The sequence below is a fragment of the Mytilus edulis genome, chromosome 6 (assembly GCF_963676685.1).
Source record: "Mytilus edulis chromosome 6, xbMytEdul2.2, whole genome shotgun sequence".
In the NCBI taxonomy this organism is placed as follows: Eukaryota; Metazoa; Mollusca; class Bivalvia; order Mytilida; family Mytilidae; genus Mytilus; species Mytilus edulis.
This window is the reverse complement of record NC_092349.1, coordinates 40,462,422-40,488,891: the sequence shown is the minus strand read 5'-3', so window position 1 is coordinate 40,488,891 and position 26,470 is coordinate 40,462,422. Positions and strand designations below refer to the sequence as shown.

The 26,470-nt window shown below is 32.5% G+C and overlaps 1 protein-coding gene across 3 annotated transcripts in view; it reads left to right on the top strand.

Moving 5' to 3' along the window:
• The window catches only part of LOC139529102 (DNA replication ATP-dependent helicase/nuclease DNA2-like), a 233,316-nt gene that overhangs the window by 49,214 nt on the left and 157,632 nt on the right, over positions 1-26,470 (top strand). For all 3 annotated transcript variants that reach the window (XM_071325376.1, XM_071325377.1, XM_071325378.1), the window contains exons 7-10: positions 2,443-2,601; positions 16,980-17,004; positions 19,335-19,397; positions 20,678-20,763. In XM_071325376.1, the coding sequence (XP_071181477.1) occupies positions 2,443-2,601; positions 16,980-17,004; positions 19,335-19,397; positions 20,678-20,763 (333 nt within the window). The remainder of the gene's footprint in view (positions 1-2,442; positions 2,602-16,979; positions 17,005-19,334; positions 19,398-20,677; positions 20,764-26,470) is intronic.

Sequence of the window (26,470 nt, the reverse complement as noted above, 5' to 3'; positions counted from 1 at the left end):
ATGATAATACATAACATATATAAAGGTTGTGGATGAACACGGATGCGGCCACTTTCATTTTTGACAAAAGCCATCTGAAAAGTGACGTTTTTTGGCATATCTGAGAGATTTTTCATATTTGAGCTTGAATCGGATCGTTTTTAATGACTAAATCAGTTAAAATCTTTCACTTATACTAATTAAATCAAGTGAAATAGACACTTAAGTCTTTAAAAAGTGGTCAAAATCTTTCGTCAGATGAAACTGAAATTTGAGGCCAAAATGAGTCCTTACCGGACCTACTCCTTTACTTTAAAAAAATGTTAGTGGTATTGCAGTATAAATGTAGCGCCTGTATTCAACAAAGGACAAACCCATACCATATAGTTGTAGGGCTAGGCCCTATCAATACAAATGTAAAACAATCCTAAAATGAAAAACAATGACCTCATCTATGCTGAAAGCTTTTGAAAGAAAAGCAAATTATGGCAGACAGCAACCAACTCATAAATGCTTTGAACATTTTTCATGTAACTTTGGTGAATTGTTTACATCTTTTGACATAAGCTTCCTTTTGATTTTTTTAAATTTGATTTTGTTAAATTTTACGTTTCTAAGTTGTGGGATTTAATTTATAAAAAAGGAGAGATTTTCCAGTTTCCAACCAATATCCTTAAAGTTCTTTGATCAGATTTCATTAAAACTCTGGTGACTGATTTATATATAAATAAGCCCCCTTTAGTTTTATTATAAATTTCCTGATATGACATTGTGAAGTTTTTGAACTTCATTCTTTTAAAAAGCGAGGGGCTTATCATGTGCTCATTTCGCAGCTATTTCTTTCTTTACAAAGAACTGCAGTAAATGCAACTCCCAAGATTAATGTATTCAGAATGAGCATGACGTAATCAACTGATAGATGGCGAAACATTGTTATCATAAATGTTAGCTTAATTTGCCAAGGGTGGAGAGGAGGGTAGTGGATCATATCCCTTGGCTAGCAAAAGTTATAAGAAAACAAACACAACTATGGGAACTGGCCTGAAAGAGGGCAACTTAGTTTTGTATATGAATTGGACCTGAAGAGTGCAACTAAGTTTAATTTTGATATACCCCCCCCCCCCCCCCCAAAAAAAAAAAAAAAAAAAAAACAACAACCAAACTATGGGATCTGGCTAGGAAAAATACAACTTAATTTTTTTTTATATCAAAACTAACATACATAACTATTAGAACTGCCAAGGAAGAATGCTTCAAAGTTTTGTTTTGAGATAAAAACAAAAACTATTATTATGATAATTTGGAAAGTTTCATTCGTTTAAACAATCACCCAATGGTCATGTTTATTTATACTGTAGAAAATGAAAATTATTACATTCATTAATTATTATACCCCAGTTTGACAGTGGGGGGTATACTGTTTTACCTCTGTCTGTCCGTCTGTCAGTCCCTCTGTCAGTCCATCATTCAGTCCCTCCGTCAGTCCATCAGTCCCTCTGTCCCATGAATATTTTCGTCGCATTTTTCTCAGGAACTACAATGCAAGGATTATACCCCTGCTTTGAAAAAAGGGGTATACTGTTTTACCTCTGTCTGTCCGTCTGTCCCATGAATATTTTCGTTGCATTTTTCTCAGGAATTACAATGCCAGGATTTCTGAAATTTGGTTTCAGGGTTTAAATAAGTCAGCTATACAGCGTGATGCTTTTTCAGATTCATCACTCAACAACTTCCTGTTTAGCAAACACTTGTATCATTTTACACATGATGGCCTAGTTGAAAATTTTCGTCACATTTTTCTCAGGAACTACAATGCCAAGATTTCTGAAATTTGGTTTCAGGGTTAATATAAGTCGGTTATAGCGTGTGATGCGTTTTCAGATTCATCACTTGACAACTTCCTATTTACCAAACACTTGTATCATTTTACACATGATGGCCTAGTTGAAAATTTTCGTCACATTTTCCTCAGGAACTAAAATGCCAGGATTTCTGAAATTTGGTTTCAGGGTTTAAATAAGTCAGCTATACCATTTGATGCGTTTTCAGATTCATCACTCGACAACTTCCTGTTTACTAAACACTTGTATCATTTTACACATGATGGCCAAGTTGAAAATTTTTTGTTGCATTTTTCTCGGGAACTACAATACAAGAATTTCTAAAATTTGATTTCAGAGTTTATATATGTCAACTTTACGGTGTGATACAGTTTTAGATTCATCACTCTACATCTTCCTGTTTACCGAACACTTACATATTTTTACACTATTAACATTATCCACTTGCGACGGGGGCAGTAGCTCACAGTTACACTTGTTATTATTATTACAAAACTAAATGCATTGGTTGGTGCAAAACATGTGCTTCTGATTATTGATAAAGACATTTGCAAACATGATGAGGGTCATTTGACAAAACAAAAATTTATAAATTGTCTTTTTTTTTTTTTTTAACTTTTAGGGCAGATACACATGTTTCTGAAAATGATATTGTAAATATTGTTGGAAGTTTTGATGGAGACACCTATCATATCACAGACAATAATGGCCTAATTGTTGTAAACCCTGATCTACTTCTATCAGGTACAACAGTTGTATCAAGTGTCTTTTGTATGAGAAAGTAAGTAGTCTCATGTTTTGTCAACAATTGTTTTAACTTTTGCTAATGTCACAGTTTGATAGGAACTACTTGTGAGAGTTCAAGGATATTTTCTATAAAGTTGCATTACTATCAGTACAAATCATTTTCTATTGACTTTGAATTAATTAGCAATTTTCAGTGTTAATTGTTCTGATTAAGTTAGATTAACAAGAACTACTTGTGATAGATTAATGATAAAAATATAATAGATAAATAGACACTTTAAAAATAATAAAGATGATTAGCATAGCAAGATCTACTATCAAGTAAAATTTAGTGACTATAGTTGGTAGACCACCTTTTATAAGGAGTAGTTGCCCTTCAAAGAGGATTTTTTTTTAACCCTTTTTTGTGTTTTGAACAAAAACTGAAGAAGATAGAAGGATACTAAACAGAATAAAGGATCAGTAATACAAGATCAACAAAGTACTCTCAGATCTGTTCATTGTGTCTTTTTGTGTCGGGATGTATAAGGACATGGCCACGTCCACTTGTATTTTTGTCCATCTGATGAGTTAAGCCTTTTTCAACTGATTTTTGTCGAGCCTGCAACTTTTGTTGCAGAAAGCTCGACATAGGGATAGTGATCCGGCGGCGGAGGCTACGGCGGCGGCGGTGTTAGCTAACTTCTTAAAAGCTTTATATTTTAGAAGATGGAAGGCCTGGATGCTTCATACTTTGTATATAGATGCCTCATGTTACAAAGTTTCCGTCAGTCACATGTCCAATGTCCTTGACCTCATTTTCATGGTTCAGTGATCACTTGAAAAAAAAGTTCAAATTTTTTGTAATGTTGAATTCTCTTTTATTATAAGTAATAGGATAACTATATTTCATATGTGCGTACCTTGCAAGGTCCTTATGTCTGTCCGACAGTTTTCACTTGACCTCGACCTCATTTCATGGATCAGTGAACAAGGTTAAGTTTTGGTGGTCAAGTCCATATCTCAGATACTATAAGCAATAGGGCTAGTATATTCGGTGTATGGAAGGACTGTAAGGTGTACATGTCCAACTGGCAGGTGTCATCTGACCTTGACCTCATTTTCATGGTTCAGTGGTTATAGTTCAATTTTTGTGTTTTGGTCTGTTTTTCTCATACTATATGCAATAGGTCTACTATATTTGTTGTATGGAATGATTGTAAGGTGTACATGTCTAGCGGGCAGATGTCATGTGACCTTCACCTCATTTTCATGGTTCAGTGGTCAATGTTAAGTTTTTGAGTTTTTGTCTTTTTATCTAATACTATATGCTATAGGTCAACTATATTTGGTGATATTTTATGATCTTTATGTCAGTCGAACAGGTTTTATTTGACCGTGACCTCATTTTCACGGTTCATTGCACTGTGTTAAGTTTTTGTGTTTTGGGCTATTTTTCTTAAACTATAAGTAATAGGTCAACTATATATATTGTATAGAAGCATTGTTAGCTGTACATGTCTGCCTGGCATGGTTTATCTGACCTTGACCTCATTTTCAATGTTCATTGGTCTTTGTTTAGTTATCTTGGTTAATGTTAAGTTTATGTGACAGTTGTTTTAAAGCTTAACCAGTGATTTTGCTAGCGCTCGTCACTTTCGTATTTTACGAAAGGGTTTTCTCATTGACGAAAGTATTTCAAATCAATTTCGTCACTTTAATTTTGAAAGTGTAAAAATTTTTTCGCAATAGTCTATAAATCTACCTGTCTTCATGTTTTTGACAAGTTTATGACCTCCAGGTAATTAACATTTTCAACAGGTGTTACAAGTTGTGATTACAACTAATCCGCTTATCGCCATCAGATGGGTCACTTATCCGTTATTTATTAATTAACCCCATAATTGAATGACCATCATAATTATTTCCCCAGGAAAATCAGTCAGTCGGCATTTCAACAACCAGGAGTATAATTTCGTCATTTAATCAAAAATGTAACAACCCGGACAGTTCGCATTTGAATTTCAATATTTCCCAAACGATCACAATCTGAAGTTAGTTTGTCGTAGATTCGTCATTCGAAGGCATTTTCGTCATATTTGATTTACATTTTCATCAAAAACTTTCGACAATTTCCATTTAAAATAAAGAACTTTCATGTGTTTATTCAAAAAGTTCACGAGAAATGTTTTAAACAGGTGCTTCCTGTATTGTGTTCTACGCATGCGTGAAAGTATCCTTTTGACTATTTATAGACATTGAAAAAAAACGTAAAATTCGAAATCATTTAGAATCAATTAAACGAGGGACAAATATATATCTCTTACTAAAGGAATTTAAATCGAAAAATAATAATTTCCCGATGAATCCGGACTCGTTTTGAATTTATTATCCACGTGTCACTTCCCGTATTCGTTTCATTTTAAAACCGAAAGTAGTAAACGTGATCTATTGTTGATTTGTTTACAACCTCCTTTCAGTCATTATAATCGTTCCAAAAAGGATATAATACATTTCCAACTTGATAGAAATGATATCCAAATATCGACTTAGACGTTTTATAAGGATAATGATTATGCAGTGAAATAATCATTGCAAATTAATTTCTGCTGTGATTCCTTGTTTAAAAAAAATAGAATCCAACTTTTGTTGTTCAGGAATGACCCCTGGAATAAACTGAAGAGAAATTGTGAACTAAATTTGTGGATTCCATGTCAGAATCTTTCATAATAATGGCCAATACAGTCAAATCATACAATAACTGCCAATCATGCTGGTGCCTCAATCCCTTAAAATCTGACAAAGTCAAAAGATGAAGCTAGTAATATACATCATTGTTCTATTGCTTATACACAAAATAAGGTTGATTTTAATAGCGCGCAAAAGTGACTAAAGCCCTCAAAATCCTAGCTTAAACCCTGGCTTAACTTTATACTTAAAGACTATCAACATAATATCAATGATTAGTATAGAAGGCGAGACATTTCAGCGTGTGCACTCTTGTTATAGTTCATTCTTATGTTGTACTGTTATACCACTGTCCCAGCTTAGGAGGAGGGTTGGGATCCCGCTAACATGTTTAACCCCGCCACATTATTTATGTATGTGCCTGTCCCAAGTCAGGAGCCTGTAATTCAGTGGTTGTCGTTTGTTTATGTGTTTCATATTTGTTTTTCGTTCATTTTTTTATATAAATAAGGCCTTTAGTTTTCTCCTTTGAATTGTTTTACATTGTCTTATCGGGGCCTTTTATAGTTGACTATGCGGTATTGGCTTAGCTCAGTGTTGAAGGCCGTACGGTGACCTATAGTTGGTAATGTCTGTGTCATTTTGGTCTCTTGTGGACAGTTGTCTCATTGGCAATCATACCACATCTTCTTTTTTATAAAACCGATATTTTTGTCATGAATGCCGTTCCTTTCTTCAATGTTGAAGAGTTTACTTTGTTAAATGTGCACATATACCAAGGTGAGCAACACAGGCTTTTGATTTCTAATAGAATGAAGACAGAACAATAAAAAATATCATGTCCATTAAAATACACCCACTTAAAGTCTTAAAAAGGTTAAATCAAATGTTTAAAGTCCTTTCTAGCCTGGACATTATCTGCTTCCTTATTATGGCTGTTCTATGTTTAATGATACATTTGTAATAGATGCTTTCTTGTCTGTCCTTAATCTAGCTTTGCAGTCTTTTATTGCAAATAGGTGATGAAGTGGCTCTGGACTTGTACATCCCGTCATTGTGTTAATGTTCTATAATAATTCTCATATTCTTGTCTTTTGTTTTTCACGGATGTTTCCACTATATAGTTCAGGGGCGCTTAGTGGGCCTATAATCGGCCGGCACCCTATTGCCCCAAAAATGCTATTGTACTGACTCATGTGTTTCAGAACTTTTGGTATAAGGCAAATTTGTGGAAATGCATATGCCCACATGTGCTCCCAAGAAATTGTCAGTGCATCTACTGCTAGGGCCCTTTAATGCTTAATCTGAACACAAAACACTGGTGCTTTGTGATTGTCTCCCAATGCAAACAATATTGAAAAAATTGTTTGAACCACTTGACCGTAGAGTGTCTATCTGTTAGGAATATTTTGTTGTGTGACAACTGATCTGCCAATATATTCCTTCGACCTGCTATGTGAGCTGACCTTATAACTATTTTTTTTTTGATTGCCATTTGCCACAGTCCCTAGTCTTGTAGCATAGATCAATTGATCTGGTGCTCCATTGTTTGTTCACATAATGAACTACTGTTGTATTGTCGCTTTTGATCAAAACATTTTGCCCCTGTAACTTGCGTAGAAATTATTGTACTGTGTAATGTACTGCCTCTAACTCTAAAAGATTGATGTGAAAAATTTTTTGGATTTCTGTTCATTTGCTCTGAAAAATCTGACCCTTCATGTGACCCCCAAAACCATCTGGGTCAATATCCCTTATGCGCCTCCAATTGAGGAACACAAAAGCTGTGTTTAAATAAGAAATCGCGGTGTAGTGATATTAGTAGATATAGGAAGATGTGGTGTGAGTGCCAATGAGACAACTCTCCATCCAAACAACAATTCAAAAATTAAACCATTATAGGTTAAAGTACGGCCTTCAACACGGAGCCTTGGCTCACACCGAACAACAAGCTATAAAGGGCCCCAAAATAACTAGTGTAAAACCATTCAAACGGGAAAACCAACGGTCTAATATATATATAGACATGTTTTTATTTTTAGACATGTTTCTATTTTTAACAAGTGACTGAGCTTAACCATTTTTGTTAGTTTGAAAAGTAGATGAACATAAAATAAATATGTAAAATCTATGGTGCTATGAAATGTGTTCAAAGTTTTAATTTTCAAAGAACTTATTGTGTTAAAAAAGGGATTTTTTAACAACACGAGGAGCCGCATCACAGATGGATTTTCATGGGTATGCTGTAAATTTAAGTTTTTTTTTTTATCTCACTTAGTACCCTGAAAATTTAACCACATATGTGAAAATGTCTCAGTTTCGAAACAAGCCATTATACATATCCAAGTTTACAATATGGACTGAGTAACAGGAAAAACGTTTCCATTGCCACCTATTGACAATAAATTCATGATATTGACCCATCTGTGGTTATTGTTTCATTGACTGACCCCTGGTGAAGTGAGTTTCCCCTGGCTGTGTTGGCTCTGTCTAACCACCAAATCAAATGACTTTTCATGCGTAGTGTAAATGATGTTTGACAAAGTAGGTCTCTTGATGCAGTGGCTCGATACTTGTACATTTAGTCATTGTGTTCAATGATTATTCTCGTATTCTTGTCTTTCCTTTTACTAGTGTGCTTTGGTGTTTCTTTGAAACATATAATGTGACTCTGTACTTATACATCCCATTATTGTGCTATTGTAAAACATATTGTGTTCATGTCTTTCATTAAAGCTAATGTGCTTTTTATGCCCCACCTACGATAGTAGAGGGGCATTATGTTTTCTGGTCTGTGCGTCTGTTTGTTCATCCGTGCGTCCGTTCCTCCTGCTTCAGGTTAAAGTTTTTGGTCAAGGTAGTTTTTGACGAAGTTGAAGTCCAATCAACTTGAAACTTAGTACACATGTTCCCTATGATATGATCTTTCTAATTTTAATGCCAAATTAAAGTATGGACCACAATTTCACGGTCCACTGAACATGTAAAATGATAGTGCGAGTGGGGCATCCGTGTACTATGGACACATTCTTGTTCTATATGCCTTTTTATGTTTCTTTTATTCATATATGATGTGGCTTATTATATACTTAGGGTCATTTTGTTATTGTAAATTTGTGTATTCTTTTCTTTAATTTTTATGCCCCACCTACGATAGTAGAGGGGCATTATGTTTTCTGGTCTGTGCGTTCGTTCATTTGTTCATTTGTTTGTCCGTCTGTCCTGCTTCAGGTTTAGTATCGAATTCATAACAGTGTGGCTATGGACATTGATTGGCGCACTTTAATATCCCATTGACTGGGACAGATTAGGTGAACGATCGTCTATAATGCCCATTGCTCACGACGTCCTTAATATAAACATTTAAACCGTGGGGTCACCAAAGGTTCTCAACGCCTATATAAAATAATTCGAAATACTAATCAGGAATTTGTGTTTTGATTTATATTGATTAATTAAACGTCCTTTACTTGTGTTTTTGTTATGTTTCGACAATCAATTTTCATAATAAGATATCGCAAAGCCATGTTCTTTCAGAAAAAAAGAATGACTTACTGCATGCATGTATTGATTGATTATCTTTTTCGGATTTAACAATTTCGATTGTCGAGTTATGTAATCTTTTAACTTTTATCTGGTCTAATTTTATTTTAGAACGAATGCATAATCCACTTTCAAAAGTTGTGCAAATACGAAACATAAAGACAAAATATACTTCTGCCCTGTCTTTTTCGTACTTGAAAGTTATTGGATAGTAAGAAAGCTATTTGGATTAAACCTTGTGAAATTTGCATGCATTTACGTTATTGTATTGGCAAACTGTATCATTTGGTGTATATAGGAAACTTAAACCGTTCTGCTATACTGCTACTATACTTGTGAAAAACACTTGGCAACAGAAACGCATTCATCTTATCTATATAAAAAAAATCGACCCAATTTACATAGAAATGGACGTCTTCGTGCATTTTTGATCGCAAATAAAATATGTTCCGGACCTTATGAGTATTTGGACCATACGTGTATGGTTGGACCATATTAGTATACGTCCTTGGTATACCCTTATGGTCATGATATATGCGTATGGTCCAAATACTCATTTGGTCCGGAACACATACATGATATTCTGTGCGTTGTCGGTCGTCTATTTTTTTCTTTTGTTGATGGATTTGACGTCTTTCTGTGAGTGATTATTTGTTCATGACTTAAAACTTACTTGCAAATAATTTAAAAACAAGACTTGATTTATAAAAATGTCCAAACAAACCATGATTTTTTTTAAAACATACATCACCTCCATTGCAAAAGGCTAAAATTTGCCAGGTCTTTAATTTCAACTAAGTGAGTTGACTAAATTAATGTTGCGGACCATTTTCTAATTTTCATGCAGTATCCCTATTTTTGTTCTCGCTCATCTTTTATGTTTGTTTTTTTCATCCCAAGACCTCTTGGAGCTTTCATTTTATAAAGTGTGTATTTTGCTAATGGTTGAAGGCCATACGGGGACCTATAGCTTGATAACGCCTGTTGGTCCCTGGAAAGAATGTGTCTGATAGTCTATCACACTTCATATTTTTATTTTAACATGCAGTTATATCTATGATAAGAATGAAAATTGAATTGTCATTGAGACAAAAACCCAACCAAAGAGCAAAAAAAAAAAGAAAAAAAAGCCCAAGGCAACATGTAGATCTTTCGTATCAAGGGAATTGCTATAAATATATTTATTTCAGGTTAATAGTATTAGGCCATACTCAAGTTATAAAATAGATCTTGTCGTCAACTTTTGCAACCAGCTTCTATGTTTCTATAATGCACTGTTCATCTTTTTTGGGCTTCGACTTTTCCATTGGACAGACAATTTTGTTTTCGACTGTTTTAAAAAGATGCATTTTTTTACAAAATCATACAAGTAAGGAGTCTCTGGCCTTTGGTAGTGTTGTATGTTAATTAATGTTTGTTTATTTATTTGTTTAGGAAATAAGTATGACGTACATTTTCACTGAACTAGGACACTTTTTATAATAGTTTTCCGATATCGCTCGGGCTAAAATAATCACAAATATAATGCCTACCCATGCATTGAAAAAAACGGGTATAAACTACGCAGTGCAGCTTCCAACAAGAATATAAGATTTATTGATTTTCAAAATGCGACCAAAATTAAAAATTTGCTCGCAGCGGAAAAAAATCAACATTTTGATTTTCATAGAAATAAAATAATTGTTATGATTTACACACCGTTACTTTTTCCAATATAAATATTCGAACTATTTTGTTTGTTGTTTCCTTTATAAATTTACATCATTTTTAAAAAGACCACGCGTCTTCGATATTTAGAAGACTATAAAAGCGATGTTCATTATCTTTCTTCTGCTGTAAGTTTAATTTAGTTATTTTGTGTCATAATTGCCATCTCGTATGTTTTAAATTTGAATAAAGAAGATTCAGGTTGTCTTATACGTCAATGATACACACAAAAAAACACGATAACAAATAAAATAAGGTGCAACATTCATTCTCCATGAAAAGAATACATCACATGGATGTAATTTTTGTAAGAAAAATACCAATTTCGTGAGAAGTTGTGTGTTGGACTTGAAGAGCCAAGGCAAACTGACAAATATCTGAATGAACGAATCGATTTATGGTATATAAAAAAAAAAACAAAGCCCACATGGTTAGCATTGAATAAATACAAGGCCACTCTTAAATGATCACAACGTAGAAGTTTTTGTTCTCTTAATCAATAAGATATTTTCTGAAATTTTTTTTTACCATGAATAAACTTTTTTTTTATTATTATTATTTATTGATATCAGCTCTGGACATTAATATTCTTAAAAGTGAAACTGTTGTAAGTGATGGTATAACAATTATTTGAAATAAATTCCTTAAATGATTTGTGAAAAGAAAGTTTCATTTTATGTATCAGAATTTGTAACAAATGATTATTTAAATCCCCACTTGAAGGCCTCCGATAGACTGAGTGAGCATAAAATCATCGCCCACGACAAACAAGTTAAAGGTAAACTTTTCAGTACAATTACTAATAAACGTTTTACTGTCGACCACACTGTTATGAATTTCGTTCTAAGTTTTTGGTCAAGGTCAACCAACTTGAAACTTAGTACACATGTTCCTCATGATATGATCTTTCTAATTTTAATGCCAAATTAAAGTTTTGACCCTAATTTCACTGTCCACTGAACATAGAAAATGATAGTGCAAAGTTCAGGTTAAAGTTTTTGGTCAAGGTAGTTTTTGATGAAGTTGAAGTCCAATCAACTTAAAACTTAGTACTCATGTTCCCTATATGATAAGAACTTTCAAATTTAAATGCCAATATTAAAGATTTTACCCCAATTTCATGGTCCACTGAACATGGAAAATGATAGTGCGAGTGGGGCATCCGTGTACTATGGACACATTCTTGTTGCTAAATATGTTTGGTCTTTATGCCATTTTGTGCTTCTTTGTTACATATTTGTTTGTTTTTATAGTGATTTAAGATTATAACACATTGTTGACTGCTGTACCCTTATTTTTGACATTTTTGTCGAGCCTTCGACTTTAGTCGTCGACGGCAGCGTCCACAAATATTAACTCTGTGGTTAAAGTTTTTGAAATTTGAATAACTTTCTCAAACGATCCTTGATTTCTACCAAACTTGGACAGAAGCTTGTTTATGATCAAAAGATAGTATCCAGAAGTAAATTTTGTAAAAATAAAATTCCATTTTTTCCGTATTTTACTTATAAATGGACTTAGTTTTTCTGCCGGGAAATATTACATTCACTCTGTGGTCAAAGTTTTAAAAATTTTAATAACTTTCTTAAACTATCCTGGGTTGGTACCAAACTTTGACAGAAGATTGTTTATGATCATAAGATAGTATCCAGAAGTAAATTTTGTAAAAAAAAAATCCATTTTTCTGTATTTTACTTTTAAATGGACTTAGATTTTCTGTCAGGAAACAATACATTCACTCTGTGGTTAAACTTTTTTTTAAATTTTAATAACTTTCTTATACTATTTTGGATTTGTACCAAACTTGGACAGAAGCTTTTTTATGATCAAAAGCTAGTATCTAGAAGAAAATTTTGTAAAAAACTAAATCTGTTTTTAGCTCACCTGGCCCGAAGTGCCAAGTGAGCTTTTCCCATCACTTTGGATCCGGCGTCGTCCGTCATCGTCGTTAACTTTTACAAAAATCTTCTCCTCTGAAACTACTGAGCCAAATTAAACGAAACTTGTCCACAATCATCATTGGGGTATCTAGTTTAAAAAATGTGTCCGGTGACCCGGCCAACCAACCAAGATGGCCGCCATGGCTAAAAATAGAACATAGGGGTAAAATGCTGCCCCTGAATTGGTAATTTTAAGAAAATTTTTGCTATTTTTGGTTATTTTCTCGAATATTATTATAGATAGAGATAAAGTGTAAACAGCAATAATGTTCTGCAAAGTAAGATTTACAAATAAGTCAACATGACTGAAATGGTCAATTGACCCCCTAAGGAGTTAATGTCCTTTACAGTGAATTTTTAACAATTTTCATAAAATTTGTAAATTTTATAAACATTTTACACTGAAACTACTGGGCCAAGTTCATTATAGATAGAGATAATTGTAAGCAGCAAGACTGTTTAGCAAAGTAAGATGTACAAACACATCACCATCATCAAAACACAAATTTGTAATGAATCCATCTGCTTCCTTTGTTTAATATTCACATAGACCAAGGTTAGCGACACATTTTGTATTTTACTTTTAAAGTGACTTCGATTTGCTGCGAAACAACACATTCACTCTGTGGTTTAACTTTTTAAAATTTTAATAACTTTCTTATACTATTTTGGATTTGTACCAAACTTGGAAAGAAGCTTGTTTATGTTCAAAAGCTAGTATCTAGAAGGAAATTTTGTTTTCTTCTAGTTAACATTACATTCAGTGTGCAGTTAAATTTTTTAACATTTATTACATAAACGATCCTGGATTTTTACCAAACTTGGACAGAAGCTTCTGAAAATCAAAAGATAGTATCAACAGCCAGGAATATTTTATTGATTTGTTTCCTCATTTTTGTTGAGCTTGCGATAAAGAGAAAGAGTAGGCGAGACACTGGGTTCCGCGGAACCCTTACAAATTTTTACTTAATATGTCTGTATGTTTTGTTATCACATTTCATCAATATTACTAAATTTGATGCAACTGTCATTCAAGTGAGAGGTTTATCTAGCTTCAAAACCAGGTCTTATCCATCAATTTCTACATAAGAAAATGCCTGTACCAAGTCAGGAATATGACAGTTGTTATCCATTCGTTTGATGTGTGAGCTTTTGATTTTGCCATTTTATTACAGACTTTCCTTTTTAAATTTTTCTCAGAGTTCAGTTTTTTTGTGATTTTATTTCCAGTAATGTAGTAAATGTAATTGAATAGGCCTCATAAAAAGTTGTGCATTAGGGATCATTTCTATGCCTGATGCTATTAAACCCAATAGAACCAAATAATCCCTTGCTGTATTTTGCCCCATCATTAAATTTTGTAGTGATATTTCTAATTTGGTCAGTGTATCTGAAGTTGGTGACACAATTTTTCCTTTTGAAATTGAAAAGTGCTCATGTTATCGATGGAGCTCAGATCAAGGATGATTTTTCTAAATTGACAATGAACCCCAACTTTGTTGAGTTTTTATAGGTCTAATACATGTAATACAAGACTGTATTGCTGCATATTTATTAGTAACCAGTCGTATATATGTTGCTAGCCTTACATTGTGAATTCTTAAATGAGCGGCTTTTATTGTTACAATCTTTGTAAACACCCTTGGATGTGATTGGCTGAACCATAGTGTTACAAACTGATACATTTTTCCCTGTATATAGAAGCTTAGGTATTTTCAATGTGATTTGTTAATGGGTACATGTAGATATGCATCCTTCAGATCGAGAAACAAAGCCCAATCTTGAGGTTTTACTAAATTTAGGGCTCTTGGCAAAGTGTTTATTTTGAAGTGCTAGATACTGGTTGAGAGGATTTAGGTTGATTACTGGTCTCTAGTCCCCGGTTTTCTTGGAAACAAGAAAAAGTGTACTGTAAAACTTGACCTTTTTTGGATTGAGGTACTGTCTCTTTTGCACCCTTTTCTAACAATGAGTCTCTCACTGATAAAATGATAGGAAGACTCTTTCCATTGACTTGTGTCTGCTTTATATCAGCTGTCCTATGACTTGTGTCTGCTTTATATCAGCTGTCCTATGATGTTTTGTCTGATATTCAAATTTGTTACCTTCTTTTAAAAATTTTAAAATCCATTTGTCGTCTGTTATTTTTATGCCCCACCTATGATAGTAGAGGGGCATTATGATTTCTGGTCTGTCCATCTCCGTTAGTTCGTTCGTCTGTGCGTCTGTTCGTCCATGCATCTGTTCGTCCCGCTTCAGGTTAAAGTTTTTGGTCAAGGTAGTTTTTGATGAAGCTGAAGTCCAATCAACTTAAAAACTTAGTACACATACATGTTCCTTATGATATGATCTTTCTAATATAAGAGCCAAATTAGACTTTTGATCCCAATTTCACAGTCCACTGAACATAGAAAATGAAAGTGCAAGTTTCAGGTTAAAGTTTTTGGTCAAGGTAGTTTTTGATGAAGTCTAATCAACTTGAAACTTAGTATGATATGGTATGATCTTTCTAATTTTAATGCCAAATTATATTTTTTACCCAATTTTACGGTCCATTGAACATGGAAAATGATTGTGCAAGTTGGGCATCCGTGTACTTTGGACACATTCTTGTTTTGCATTCTTTAACAAAAAAACGCTGTTATTTTTTCCCATTCTTCAACAAAAAACTCAACCGTCCCTATATCAGTATCTGGGGAAGTAGCGCTAAAATCTTGGCGTCACGAACAATTCTTTTATTTGGCACTTGAAGAAAAGCTTACACAAGGTTTATTTGTTGAGTTCTGTGTTGCCTTCGCCCCTGACTTCAAAGCTGCTGGTTTTGTTTTTTTTGAATTAAATTACCCTTTTTTAAAACCATAGTAATTTTTGTCGAGCCTGCAGAAAGCTTGACATAGGGATAGTGATCCGATGGCGGCGGCGTTAGCTATCTTCTTTAAAGCCTTATATTTTAGAAGGTGGAAGACCTTGATGCTTCATACTTGTATATAGATGCCTCATTTTAGGATGTTTCTGTCAGTCACACGTCAAATTTCCTTGACCTCATTTTCATGGTTCAGTGACTTCTTAAATAAAAATTAAGATTTTTTGTAATGTTAAATTCTCTCTTATAATAAGTAATAGGATAACTAAATTTGGTATGTGTGTACCTTACAAGGTCATCATGCCCGTCAGACAGTTTTCACTTGACCTCAACCCCATTTCATGGATCAGAAAACAAGGTTAAGTTTTGGTGGTCAAGTCCATATCTCAGATACTATAAGCAATAGGTCTACTATATTTGGTGTATGGAAGGACTGTAAGGTGTACATGTCCAACTGGCAAGCGTTATCTGACCTTGACCCCATTTTCATGGTTCAGTGGTTCTAGTTAAGTTTTTGTGTTTTGGTCTATTTTTCTTATACTGTATGCAACAGGTCTACTATATTTGGGGTATGGAATGATTTTAAGGTGTACATGTCCAGCTGGCAGATGTCATCTGACCTTGACCTCATTTTCATGGTTCAGGGGTCAAAGTTCAGTTTTGAGTTTTGGTCTATTTTTCTTATACTGTATGCAACATGTCTACTGTATTTGGGGTATGGAATGATTTTAAGGTGTACATGTCCAGCTGGCAGGTGTCATCTGACCTTGACTTCATTTTCATGGTCCAGGGGTCAAAGTTAAGTTTTTGAGTTTTGGTCTTTTTTTTCTAATACTATATGCAATAGGTCAACCATATTTGGTGTATGGAAATATTTTATGATCTATATGTCAGTCACGCAGGTTTTATTTGACCTTGACCTCATTTTCACGGTTCATTGCTCAGTGTTAAGTTTTTTTGTGTATTGGTCTGTTTTTCTTAAACTATAAGCAATAGGTCAACTATATATGTTGTATGGAAGAATTGTTAGCTGTACATCTTTGCCTGGCATGGTTCATCTGATCTTGACCTCATTTTCATGGTTCATTGGTCAATGTTTAGTTTTCTTGGTTAATGTTAAGTTTATGTGACAGTTGTAATAAAGCATCATATTTAGAACGATCAACATTATATCAATGATTAGTAAAGAAGGTGAGACATTTCAGTGTGTGCACTCTTATCATCAGTACTGGATTCTTTCCTCTTAAGTAGAAAATGAATGAAATGAAATAAAGTCAACTATACAATGCAATGGTTACTTAAACAATGGAAGTATTTTATAAATTTAAACAATTATATGCATTTCATTTGGTATTTAATGATATGTATTGAACAGCTCCATGCTATTTCTTAGTCTCTTAATATTCTGTCTATCCTATATTGGTATCCATCACATATTACACTTTTATTTCCTTTGTTCGTTTCAACAACATTGATGTCCATGATGAACCTAAGTGAACATAGAAAGAACTTAAACATTAATTCAGCATTCATTTCTGTTCATGGTTTTAGTAAGTATTATTCCAACATTTTTGCTTAAATGGGCGTCTGCGTTAAGATGTCCCCTAGTAGTTTAAAATTTTTGGCTAAAATGTCCTGCTCCCAACTGGAAGATTGTACTGCCATATTACACTTGATTTAATTTCTTTTCAGAGGTGTTTTAAGCGAGAAATTCAAGGTAAATATGTGTCAGCTACTCAGATTATCATTGTATTAATGTCTTCTACAAACAAATTGTTTTCATAAGTATTTCTTCAATTTAATTCTTCATTTATTTTAAGAGGATTGTCAAGATTTCTTTCCTTTACAACCTAGTCTTGTAGTGTTACATCTTTTAGCTCACCTGACCTAAAGTGACAATGTGAACTTTCCTCATCACTTGGAGTCCATTGTCAGTCATTGTTAGTTAACTTTTACAAAAACCATCTTTGAAACTACTGGCCAAATTTAATCAAACTTAGTCACAATCATCATTAAGATAGCTAGTTTGGTCAATATCCTTAATTGATTTTCCATAGGCGATGGTAAAGTTTTTTCCTGTAGCTCAGTCCATATTATTTTCATGGTCAAAGTGAGATTACTTTTTCCGTAAATTAGCATTCCCTGAAAATCCTTTCGTGATGCGGCTCCTTGTGGTAAAAAATCCCCTTTTTAACACAATAAGTTCTTTGAAAATTTAATACTTTGAACACAATAGCTCCATAGTTTTACACATTTATTCTATGTTCCTTTACTTTCCAAATTAACACAAATGGTTACACTTAGTCACTTGTTAAAAATAAAGACATGTCCAATGTCACTACATTGAAATTTTTTGTTTACACACAACTTTTGAGTTCTACATCTTGAGGCACATTAGGAATATTGACCCATAATGAATCCATAGTTTTGATCTTCCCAAATATTCATATGTGATCTTTATCTGTGTGACTTTTTGAATAAAACTGTGACTTTTTGTCCGTTTCTGAAAAAATAAAATAAAAAACAAGGTATTAATTAAACTTGAAATCAACATCAAATTTAGAAAACCTGAATTACTTCTAACTGCTCAATTTCATGATGTCAGTTAGATTATTTTTTAATTAATGTTTCTATCATTTTTTCCTTCTCCGTTGAATTTTTTTTATCAAATATAAATGAAGAAGAAGATGTGGTATGATTGCTAATGAGACAACTCTTCACAAGAGACCAAATGACATAGAAATTAACAAATATAGGTCACTGTACAGTCCTTCAACAATGAGCAGAGCCCATACCACATAGACGGCTATAAAAGGCCCTGAAATGACTATGTAAAACAATTCAAATGAGAAAACTAACAGCACAAAAATGAACGAAAAACAAATATGTAACACAAACAAACAACAACCACTGAAATACAGGCTCCTAACTTGGGGCAGTTACATACATACATAAACCTATTTATTATGATTTAAAGACATATTGTGCGTTATAACTTACCTTAATAAATAAATTACAAACACTTGATAGTATGACATAACCTTTTCATATTATGTAAACATGAAAACTTGAGAACTAAGCTTATCCCATGCATCTGCTCCATTGTAAGATTTCACTCTTTATAAACCTGTCACTAAGCTCTCCATAAATTATTTTAAATTTGATTAAGTTGATGTTAGTAATTTAGATGCAGACTCACCAATGCCATCATACCAAAACAATGTAATGGTTTCATTATTATGCTTCTGTATAATATTAGATGGTAAGATTCACACAATCAGACTATTTCATCATGTATTTTGCACTCAAGTGCCAAAATATTTGACTACTGACATTAGTAGAATACCTGATAATTGATATTATACAATTATAGCCTTTGTATGAGGTCGATACTGTATACTTATTGACTGGGTATGAGTGGAATAGTAAGTTTATTGTCCCTAGGAGCAACTATTGTCCTGAGGCATAGCCAAGGTCAATAGTTGTATCATTTGATTTTGTTGGAATGTTATAGTTGTCATATCGTTTTCTAGACACATGAGACAATAACATGTATTTGCAGTAATTTCATTTTGTTTTTTATTGGTTTTTTTTGGCACATTTTATGTATTTTCTTCAAATAATCGATAATAAATATATTTTTTAAGAAAATCTTTTAACAATATCATTAAATTCATTACATGACATCACAAAGTATAACTTATATGTTGTTATTGTCAGGGAGACCATATAATATCTATAAAATCCAAACAAAATTGAATGATGAAAAAAAAAGAGAATGTATTGAACTTACGATTTTGTTACAAATATGGTCGGAAATTAATAATATAATATTTATAGCCTATGTATTAGTTCAATACAGGATATATCGACCCAAAGAAGTGAATTGACCTCCGACTTGGTCCTCAGTCAATATATCCTAGTATTGACCTCATACAAAGACTATAATTGTATAAGATGTTTGTTGTATCTAAATTTATTGTATAACTGCTTGTAGTTAGTAATAGTTTTCATGTAAAATTAGAAGATTGTAAACATGTTTTTCAGGGCTGTGATAAAGGAAACCAACAGATGTTGTATGGAAGTATCATTCATTTTGTGTTTCAGCAGGTAGGAAAAATATATTGGCACAATTCTTAACATCCTTAAACATGTTCTTTTTCTTTTACACTGTACTAGAAAACACAATCACAAAATTTCTGATTTCCAATACCACATATTGTAAACATGGTCAGCACAGAAGAATGGAATGGAATGGAAATGGGAACTAGAAGTAAGATCTGAAAAATCTGAACTAATGATTATTAACCATAGTGAAGCATCACTAAATAGAAAGGATTCTACTTGGTCAAAATTATCTCCCCATTAGGCCAGTCAATTTTTACAATAGTAAAAATAGAAGCCATTGTAGGGATAACGCACTGCCAATTTAGCAGACATAGCACAATTACAATCCTTATATGCAAGTTGTATTTTAAAATACAAATGTATCTACTAGCAAATTGGTGCTTTTGAAAGATCAATCTATTATCTTTCTGTGGATTAATTTTCAACAAAATTTATGCTTATGCACAAAAAAGATCCACTTCAATTTGAACCTGTAACGATCAATTGTTTTATGAAAATTTGTCTTTAATTCAAAACTTTTGAAATATCTTGAAGCTTCATACTAGAATTGAAGTATAGAAGATGCATAAAATTCTAAAATATGCATCTTTTAAAGCCCATAGAAACAGATATAAACCATTCAGATATACAAATTTTGCTTTTTTACCTTCTCCAAAAGGTCTGGGTTTCTGCCTGTAAAGGGAGGCAGACATTCAAACTTATAAGTAACAAGTTGTAAGTTAAAAAATAACTTGACAACTCCATGGCTAAAAAAAATAAATAACAGACAGTCATTCCGCAACAAACCATTATACAGACTTTTTTTCTAAACTCCTTCAGATATTGGGTTGATATTTGGTATGTGAGTTAACCATGATGAGTTACAGATCAAGTTTTAGTTTCGTTTCGCTCCACTAATTTTTGCCGAAATTACGGGCTTTGGACTTTGATAAATTATTGAAAATCACAGTTATACAGATTTTTTTTCTAAACGTCTTCAGATATTGGGCTGTTTTTTGGTATGTGAGTTAACCATGATGAATTATAGATCAAGTTTAAGTTAGTTTCCGCTCTATACTCCTTCAAAGTTTTAGTTGATTTTTAATATGTGAGATTACCATCATGTGTGTTCACATGTGTTGTTGAAATTGCAGTTTTTCAACTTTTTGAGACGGGGCCATTAGTGTCGTTTTGACGCATCTAGTTTTTATTATAGAAATATTTCTACAGAGGAGTTCTAGAATAGCAATTTAAAATCTTGATAGATATGTTATATATTTTAGGTTTTACAGAAGGGATTGACATTGGAGGAACAAATTTTAAAGGAAGCCACTAACATTGTACAGCAAGCAAGGTTTTTACATGACATGTAAGATTATCCACATTGCCTATTAAGATGAAATGATACAGAAGCAATTACGATAATATTAAAGTCATATGAAACGAGAGAGTGGTGAAAATAATGTTTATCCAATTCTTGAACTAACGCATGTATATATCATAAACTTAGTCCTCTGTGCACGATTTTATCATGTTTTACGCAAATATATGGTATAATCGTCAATTTTTTTTCTGTCTGTCTGTTATGATTTAACAAATATGGCTGCTCATTAAATGCCTTGTTTTGAAGCTGAAGTTTACCGATTGTCACCTTATAGTAAACAAATAACAAAAAGCATGGGTATTGAGCATGTGTTTAACATGTACAGTCAGATAATTGTTTATTTTAATGACAGATTCATGCGTATTGCAATCACCGGATTTATACGAGGAGGGTCACGCTCAGGTCACTATGCATACGGAAAATATGTCGTCGAAATTGCTTCCTGGAAGCTAGCAATTAAAAATAAGTAAACTTCTTCTAAATGTGGACAAATTAAAGAATTTTCCTCAGAAAAAAGTATGTGCACATACATGTAAGTTGTATAATGAAAACTATCCATTTAGTTATAAAAAACATATGCATGATTTTTTTTAATTTGAGGTTTCATATGACTTTAAGTATAAATATGAAAATCTTTCAAAGGTGAATGTTTTATATGTTAAGTTTTCAAGCTAGAAAATATTTATAGATTCGGTTTATCTTGTCTGGTTTAAAGTACAAATGAATCAGTTTGAGCAATTTTTATTTAATGTAGCTTACATGATTTACCTGTATTTACCTGTAAAATAAATGTGTGCAAATGTACAAGAAATTTTAATTCAAATTTACTCTAAAAACTGATCAACTGGTAAAAAGTAAAATCTCAAAAATATTGAACTCAGAGGAAAAAAATATAGTAAAGTCCCTCATCACATGGCAAAATCAAAAGCACAAACACATTAAACTAATGGTTTAATTACAACTGTCATATTCCTGATTGGTGACAGGCATTTTCTTATATAGAAAATGGTCGATAAAACCTGGTTTTATAGCTAGCTAAATTAATTTAGCTCCTGGCTTGAGTAAAAAGTAATTATCCTGAAGCAAGTGCAGTGAAATGATAAAAACAATTTGTACAATCCTTTGATCCAAATATGATTTAACAAAAGCTGTGAACACACAATTGTAAATAACACTTGTTTTATAAAAAACTTTGATCGTAATTCTACTTACTGACAATTCATCAGTTACTTGTTCTACACATTGTTTCCATCGTTATTATCATGTGTTCTGAAAAGAACACTAAAATTCATTTGTTAGAAAAGTGAAATGAAGTAAAGGGACATAATCAAAGTTTATACAACAGTAGATTATCTTCAATGTAAATTATTTCCCTTTAACTTCAGTAGATCAGAAATTGCTATAGAAAACATATCCATTTTCAAGTTTACAAGTACAGATTGAAACAGAGTTGTCAAGTCATAACTGGAGATTTTTTGTTGACATGTATATCAATGCTTTCACTGTTAATTTTTGTCACGCCTTGACGGAGTGTAACAAATGTAATCTTGGAGTTTCAGATCAAGTTTAAGATTTGTTTCTGCTCGGGCTATGGACTAAGATAAATTGTTGAAAATCAAAGTTATACAGAATTTTTTTCTAAATGCTTTCAGATATTAGGATGATTTTTAGCATGTGAGTTAACCAAGATGAGTTACAGATCAAGTTTATGTTTTGTTCCGCTCTGCTAATTTTTGCCGAAATTACGAGCTATGGACTTTGATAAATTTTTGAAAATCACATTAATACGGACTTTTTTTCTAACCTCTTTCAGAAATTGGGCTGATTTTTGGAATGTGAGTTATTCATGATGAGTTATAGATCAATTTTAAGTTTCATTCCGCTCTCCTAATTTATGCTGTAATTTCGGTCTTTGGACTTCGATAATTTTCGAAAATCACAGTTTTACCTTTTTTCTAAATGCTTTCAGATATTGGGCTGATTTTTTATATGTGAGACTACCATAATGTTTGTGTCCACATGTGTTATTGAAATTGCAGATTTTTCAACTTTTTGAGACGGGGCCATTCATGTCGCTTTGACACATCTAGTAAAACAATTTATAAAAATTCATTGTTGTAAATTAACAAACTTCGTAGTGTTATGTGGTATCTAGAAACAAAAAAATACATGTTTTAAAGTGTCTTTATTTTCATGGTGTGTACGGTTCGTTATCATTACACTTATTGCAACAATATTGTATATATGTCAATGAATTTTGTATGTATTAAGGAGGTTCGCTACTCAGTTTCAAAATAACAAGCTTTTCATAATATAAGTATATCTTGATAGAAGATTATTAAAGGAACCAAAAGAGCAAAAAAAAAATATAGGCCAATATTGTTGTTTTCGAGATATTAGCCAGTAAAATTTTGGCGGGAAAATTTTCTCTCTTGATTTTTCATAGCTTTATCATTGACATGTTTACACTCTGAAAAAATAACAAAGATTTTATACTACTTTTACAGATGGCTTATATATAATTATTATCATACATGTAAATGATTTATAAAAAGAAAAATTTGTTGAGGCATTTAAATGGTTAAAAACAGAGGATTTGGAAAATCTGACAAAAATTCCAAAATATGACAAGCGAACATCCACATATTAAAAACAAAAATATAAATACCACCATAACAGCATACAGCAACCAATAAGAACAGTTGTATTATTGAAACATTCTTGGATGTATTTTGTACATGTAAAAATTTTCATTATCTATACGAAAGTTTAAATTGGTAGTAAATACAATAATTCAACATATACAAATATCACTGGCTGAGCAAGCTGAAACACATGTACGATATCCAATTTGATAGCATTTTTTAAAACGTTTAGCATATGACTTTCAATGAACTGTTACACCACTGTCTCATGTTAGCGGAAGGGTTGGGTCCGCTGTTACATGTTTAACCCAGCAAAATTCTATATGTGCCTGTCCCAAGTCAGGAGCATGTAATAAAGTGGTTGTATATTTGTTTTTTTGTTTCTTATTTTGTGCATAAATTATGGGGTTAGTTTTCTCCTTTGAATTGTCTTACATTTGTCATTTTGGAGCGATGACCTGTATTTGTTCATTTCTATGTCATTTGGTCTCTTGTGAAGAGTTGCCTCATTGGCAATCAAAAACAATCAATGGATTATAGGCTCTTCGTCTGAATCTCAGAGGCGGATCCGAGGGGGTCATGGAATACAATAGAGTTACCTTAAGGCTGAAGAATATGTTTATACAATGAACGTGTAACTTTAGCTTAAAGGTGGCACGGTAGTATTTCCTGGCCCATAAGGGATAATGATAGCCTTTTTAGAATTTTCACTACTTTCTAACACTGCAAAAAATTCTACATTCACAGTTAACTGAAGTACTTTCATTTTACTATTCAGAAATGAATTTGAATATGTATCATGACCGTTTACTTTTTTTGCTATTTTTATGCCCCACCTACGATAGTAGAGGGGCATTATGTTTTCTGGTCTGTGCATATGTTCGTCCGTCCGTCCGTTCGTTTGTTCGTACGTCCATTCGTTCGTTCGTCCGTCCGTCTGTCCCGCTTCAGGTTAAAGTTTTTGGTCGAGGTAGTTTTTGATGAAGTTGAAGTCCAATCGACTTCAAACTTGGTACACTTGTTCCCTATGATATGATCTTTCTAATTTTAATGCCAAATTAGAGATTTTACCCCAATTTCACGGTCCACTGAACATAGAAAATGATAGTGCGAGTGGGGCATTAGTGTACTGAGGACACATTCTTGTTAAAAACCTAAGGCCACTAGTACTTTTAGGTCTTTTATGGTGCAGTGAATAAAAAATTTAAAAAAATTCTCAAAAATTCATTTTCATCTGTATGTAAAATTATTTCATATTTTTCTACACCTGATTCATCCCTCAGTTTGGGAAAGTATGTTCAGTTGATACTGTATTTTTTGTCCAATCACACTGTTTAGATACATTAACCTAAGTAGGGTACACAAAAGAGCAACCTAAATTCTGGAATGCAAATACTACCGTGCCACCTTAAGCCATCGTTTATAAGTACAGTTTCTTTAATGTGGAGATGTAAAGATAAATAATTTCTGTTCATTTATCATTATTTTTTGTTTATAACACAAATGTGAACCTTGGTTTGACATTCTGTCTCTTTGTCTCTCATACCACTCAAAAGCATTTTTATTTCATACTTATTTTCCGGAAAATATACGTTTCCTACGTATTTGGTTTAATTTTTTTAAAACTCATATTTCCGGTTTGCTTGCAGATTTGTAAACATAAAATTTGTATTATTTATATCCATAGGTAAGGCCACACCAATTTAATTTCTTGTTCTACGGATTTTTGGACTCCAAAAATTGGGGCGAGCGAGCGATTTGAAAATTTTAATAAAAAAATATTTATTTTGCAAATTTTTGAGGCGAAGCTTGAAAAGTAAAGGCGAGCGACTGTACCTTCAGACTGAAGTGTCGGTAGGTAGGAAAAATATTTTATTTTATCAGCCAAAATACAGTTTAAACAAGCAGTTACACTAAACCAAGTTTCTTGTAAAGACAAAAAAACATTTTAAAACAACAAACACTGGACATGCTGAAAACCAACTTCAAATGAACAGGCATTTTCAGATAAAAAACTTTTTAACCAAAACTGAAACTTTAACATAGTGTCATTATCCAATTTATGACATAAAATATGGTATAATTATTAAATACTGGAACACTTATAAACAAGGAATGTCATTATGACTAGAACTGTTTTAAAGAAATATATTCAGACATGTATGCTTCTTGACTAGAATGTTTTCATGAGTAGAGTATTTTCATCAGAAAAATGTAGATATTAAAGATTTATACGACAATGTATTATAGAGTGTATTTTTATTGCGAACCCTATCTTAGTTTTCCATAGATTCACCTGCAAGTTACCTGTCCATTTAAACTTTTGGCAGTTCTATTGTCCCATCTAACAAATACAACAGGTATTGTTCTCTGTGTAGTTTATTCACTCAGACCTTTAAATTTCTTCTAGGAGAAATATATCACTCATTGATTAATCTACCTGAGTAAAAAATTGAACTGTCAATGAAGAAAAAATACTTATACCAATACTAAGTAAGGACTCACAAAACTGCATGTGGTGTTGTATTTATTCGATACCTGGAGTAACTCGTTTTTAATGTGTTCAATATTACATTTGTAATACTGATTCAAAAATTAAAAGTTGATTTCTGATCAAATATTCAATATTTTTGTGTGTTTGATAAATAAAAAATTGAATATTATTATTTTTAAATTAAGGTCTTCATAAACATAAGTCTATAAATGAACAACAACAAAAACATGTAAATTCATTGGAAAGTACTAAAAAATGTGTCTGAAATAAACTTTTTAGTATTAAACCAGATTTTATATTGAACAGATTGAAAATATATTAATGATAATATTGAATAAATACAATATTGCATACAGTTTATGTGAGTTATTAGAAGTATTTCAATAAAAAAGAAGATAATTTTTTGGTCAGGTAAATTAATCAATGAGTGATATATTTCTCCTAGAAGAAATTTAAAGGTCCCAGTGAATAAACTACACAGAGAACAATATCTGTTGTATTTGTTAGATGGGACAATAGGACTTACAAAAGTTTAAATGGACAGGTAACTTGC